Consider the following 3780-nt stretch of genomic DNA (forward strand, 5'->3'; position numbering starts at 1 on the left):
ACGTAATTACACAAACAATAAATTTATGCAGCCACATTATGACCACCCACACAATAGTATAATAAGTAAAATCTAGATTTATTTAATTTATTTTTTAAAATAAAAATAGGATTTAGTTATTTTACTATATTCTCTATATTGTACTTATTTTTTTTTACATTTTTTATTTTTAATTTATTTATTTTTAAATAAAAAAGTTACCAAAAAATTACAAAAAAATAATTACAGTGTAGAGACTATGATAAGATAACTAAATATTATTTTTATTTTTAAAAATAAGTTAAAATGAATTAAATTATTTTTTATTTAGGTAAATCCTGGATGGCTACAATGTGCCTATTTAGTAGTAGTATTACTCTTGCACAAAATACACAATCCACGCAGAGATGCGGTGCAGCCACACGCGCGCGTGCGATATAAACTAGTCAGCCGTTTGGAGTTTAGACGCTGCTCCCCTTCCTAAAACCTGAGAAAATTCCCCCAATTTCCTCATCTCCAATTTCACACACACCACACGCACTCCGAGTCTCCGACGAAATGGCTGAAGCTACGGTGGTCGCCGTGGATCCACCGACGGAACCGCCGCCGGATTTCGGTGATTTCGGATGCGGCCTGCAAATTGCGCCTCTCGACGACGGTTTCTTCTCGCATCACGTCTTCAACGGCGATGGTGTGGCGGGGGAAAACGGTAGAGACGACGTCGTCGTGCTCGAAGACCTCGATTTCGATTTTTCCTTCGACGATCTCGGCCTTCCCCCGGCAGACGATCTCGATCACCTTCTTAACCCCTCGCAGCTGCGGCAGTTTCATTCCCAACCCAGAGTGGATCCGAGTTTCGCCCAAGTTGGGTCGAATTACGAACAAATGCATTCTGTTTTCAAATCGTCGTCGTCGGAGCTGCGTCACCTTTCCGGAGATGGTGATTTCTCGGGCAATCGGAGCTGCGATGGCTCGGGGCTTATGAATTCCACTTCTCCGGATACAGAGTCGCAGCAGATTTCTGCCTATCTCAACATGCCGTCGCCGGAATCGAACGGATCGAACCGCGGCAGCGCTGACAATGGCGATGATGACGGGAAGGGGTTGAATTGCCCCTCGCCAGACTCGCAGGGTTCCGGGAATTTTGAGTCACATGTCTCGGAGGATTCAAATAATTGCGTCGCCAGATCGGTAAGTTCTTCACCTAATTCGAGTAACAGTTCGGTTAGAAATAGTGTTGTTGATCAGAAGATTAAGTTAGAGGATCCCGCTAGTAATAATAGCAGCATTTCTTTGCTGAAAAGGAAAAAAGAAGGTGAAGATTTGACGCATAGCGACTCAAGGATTAAGTACAGGAAATCTAACTGTAATGCAGAGAATAACAATAGTAGCAATAGTAATGAGGGGTTGAGTGAGGAGGATGAGAAAAGAAAGGCACGGCTGTTGAGGAATCGGGAGAGTGCCCAATTATCTAGACAGAGGAAGAAACATTATGTAGAGGAGTTGGAAGATAAAGTGAGGAGCATGCATTCAACAATTCAAGATTTAAATTCGAAGATTTCATACTTCATGGCAGAAAATGCTACTCTGAGGCAACAAATGGGTGGTGGTGGTGGTGCCCCCGCTCCCCCTGCTGCTGCGCCTCCTCCTATGGCACCGCCTCCTCCTGGGATGTACACACATCCAGCCATGATGTACCCATGGATGCCATATGCTCAACCTTATATGATGAAGTCGCAGGGCTCTCAAGTGCCCTTGGTACCGATCCCTAGGTTGAAACCGCAGCAGCCAGCGCAGGCCCCAAAACCGAGCAGGAAGGTGGAAGGCAAGAAGAATGATGGGCCGAAGACCAGGAAGGTTGCTGGTGTTAGTTTTCTTGGTTTGCTGTTCTTCATAATGTTGTTTGGAGGCTTGGCTCCAATGGTTAATGTTAGATATGGAGGGGCAAGGGAAGCATTCACCGGGGGACAGAGTTATATTACAGGCGGGTTTAGTGAGAAACATCGTGGAAGAGTGTTGATGGTAAATGGTACTGAGTTTGATGAGATACATGGTGGTAGAATAGATTACAGTAGTAATGGTAGTGTACGTCATGGTCAAAGAGGTCAGGCGAGTCCAGGGGATCCAAGTGCAGATGAATCTGTTCGATTGGGCAATGGAAGTGAACCTCTTGCAGCGTCGTTGTATGTGCCCAGGAACGATAAGCTTGTCAAGATTGATGGGAATTTAATCATCCATTCGGTTTTGGCAAGTGAAAAAGCTATGGCATCTAACCGGAATGGTGGTGGTGAGACTGGCCTGGCAGTTCCTGGAGATTTAGCTCCTGCAATTCCTGGTCAGGATATGGGAAGAAATGGTGCTAGACATCCCCTTTTAAGAGCTCTTGGTGCAGCCGATAAGGATGGTATGAAGTCAACAGCAACTGATGGCAGGCTCCAGCAGTGGTTCCGTGAAGGCCTGGCCGGTAATTTTTTCCAAAACAAACTGTCTTTATATTACTAAATATTGTCAAGAGCAAAATGTCGTTGCCATCTTTCATGTTTATTTAAATCTTGATGGTTGCTTGAATTTTTGAACGTCACAACTCATGTTATGGAACAACTTTTTGTAGGTCCTATTGGACAATGGACAAAAGCTGTGTTTGCAATATGTTTTGCATATGCTGTTATTCATGTCCGTACTTGTTTTTGTGCAACTCTTTTGACATTGTATCTCTAAATACTCTTTTGCCCATGTTTTTTTATTCATGTTTATGTATGCTTGCATATTTCATTGCTTTTATTGTCTACGTTCTTCAATGTACTAAAACTGGAAATTAAAGTGCCAAGTGCTAGCTTTGTTACTTATGAGTAAAGATATGAACTTGCATAATGAGGAACTCTTACCCTATAATGAGAGCTCATGTTGTTGTCGTTGTCGATGTCGAGAAAGCATAACACCCTACTTCTTAACTGTCCTCAGGGCCGATGTTGAGTGCTGGTATGTGCACAGAAGTATTCCAATTTGACACGTCAGCTGCATCAGGAGCCATAGTCCCGGCCAGTACTTCAAGAAACATATCTGAAGCACAGAGTAAGAATTCTAGCAAGGCAAGAAATAGGAGGATTCTCCATCCAATCCCACTTCCAGAGTCCTCTCACAATATCTCTGGCGAGCACACACGAAGAAGATCAGAGAAAGAGGACTTGAACATAAACAAAAACACATCTTCAATGGTGGTCTCTGTGCTTTTCGATCCCAGAGAGGTATCCGATGCTGAGGTGGACGGTGTGATGGGGACGAAGTCCCTGTCACGGATCTTTGTTGTTGTACTGATGGACAGTGTTAGGTACGTCACTTACTCGTGCATGCTTCCCTTCAAGGCTGCTCCTCATCTTGTAACTGCGTGAAAAAAAATGAAGGTCGTTCACCAGTTTTGTAGATAGTGTAAGGCGCAACCTTCGTTAGAGAGAAGATCACTATATAACTTTGTTAACTGCTTATGTAACTGGAACTTTGCATAATAATGTTGAGTTTGAGAAAATGTAGACTGATGTTTCGTGATGTACCATGGATCTTATACTAATATAGATGCAAGTTCCTTTTTATTTTATGGTCTCTTGTTACGTGGGTTTAGATTTTATATGTTTCTTGTTCGAGGATCTCATGAGTTGTGATAGAATGTTGGAGTATATATTAATATTATTCTCTGTTTGGATCTCATCTGGCTACGAATTTTAGACATCTATGGATATTTTTAGTAAAAATTGCCAAATAATTAATAAACCACAAGTTTTGAGGTATTTTGCAACTTTGTCACTA

At 42.5% G+C, this 3780-nt stretch overlaps 1 protein-coding gene across 1 annotated transcript; it reads left to right on the plus strand.

Moving 5' to 3' along the window:
- The first annotated feature begins 374 nt into the window (after positions 1-374).
- On the plus strand, positions 375-3566 carry LOC131003199 (bZIP transcription factor 17-like). The gene is made up of 2 exons (XM_057929678.1): positions 375-2443; positions 2941-3566. The coding sequence occupies exons 1-2, from the start codon at positions 538-540 to the stop codon at positions 3366-3368; spliced, it is 2334 nt and encodes a 777-aa protein (XP_057785661.1). The 5' UTR covers positions 375-537; the 3' UTR covers positions 3369-3566.
- The last annotated feature ends 214 nt before the right edge of the window (positions 3567-3780 follow it).

The sequence above is a fragment of the Salvia miltiorrhiza genome, chromosome 1, assembly GCF_028751815.1.
Source record: "Salvia miltiorrhiza cultivar Shanhuang (shh) chromosome 1, IMPLAD_Smil_shh, whole genome shotgun sequence".
Taxonomy (NCBI): domain Eukaryota; kingdom Viridiplantae; phylum Streptophyta; class Magnoliopsida; order Lamiales; family Lamiaceae; genus Salvia; species Salvia miltiorrhiza.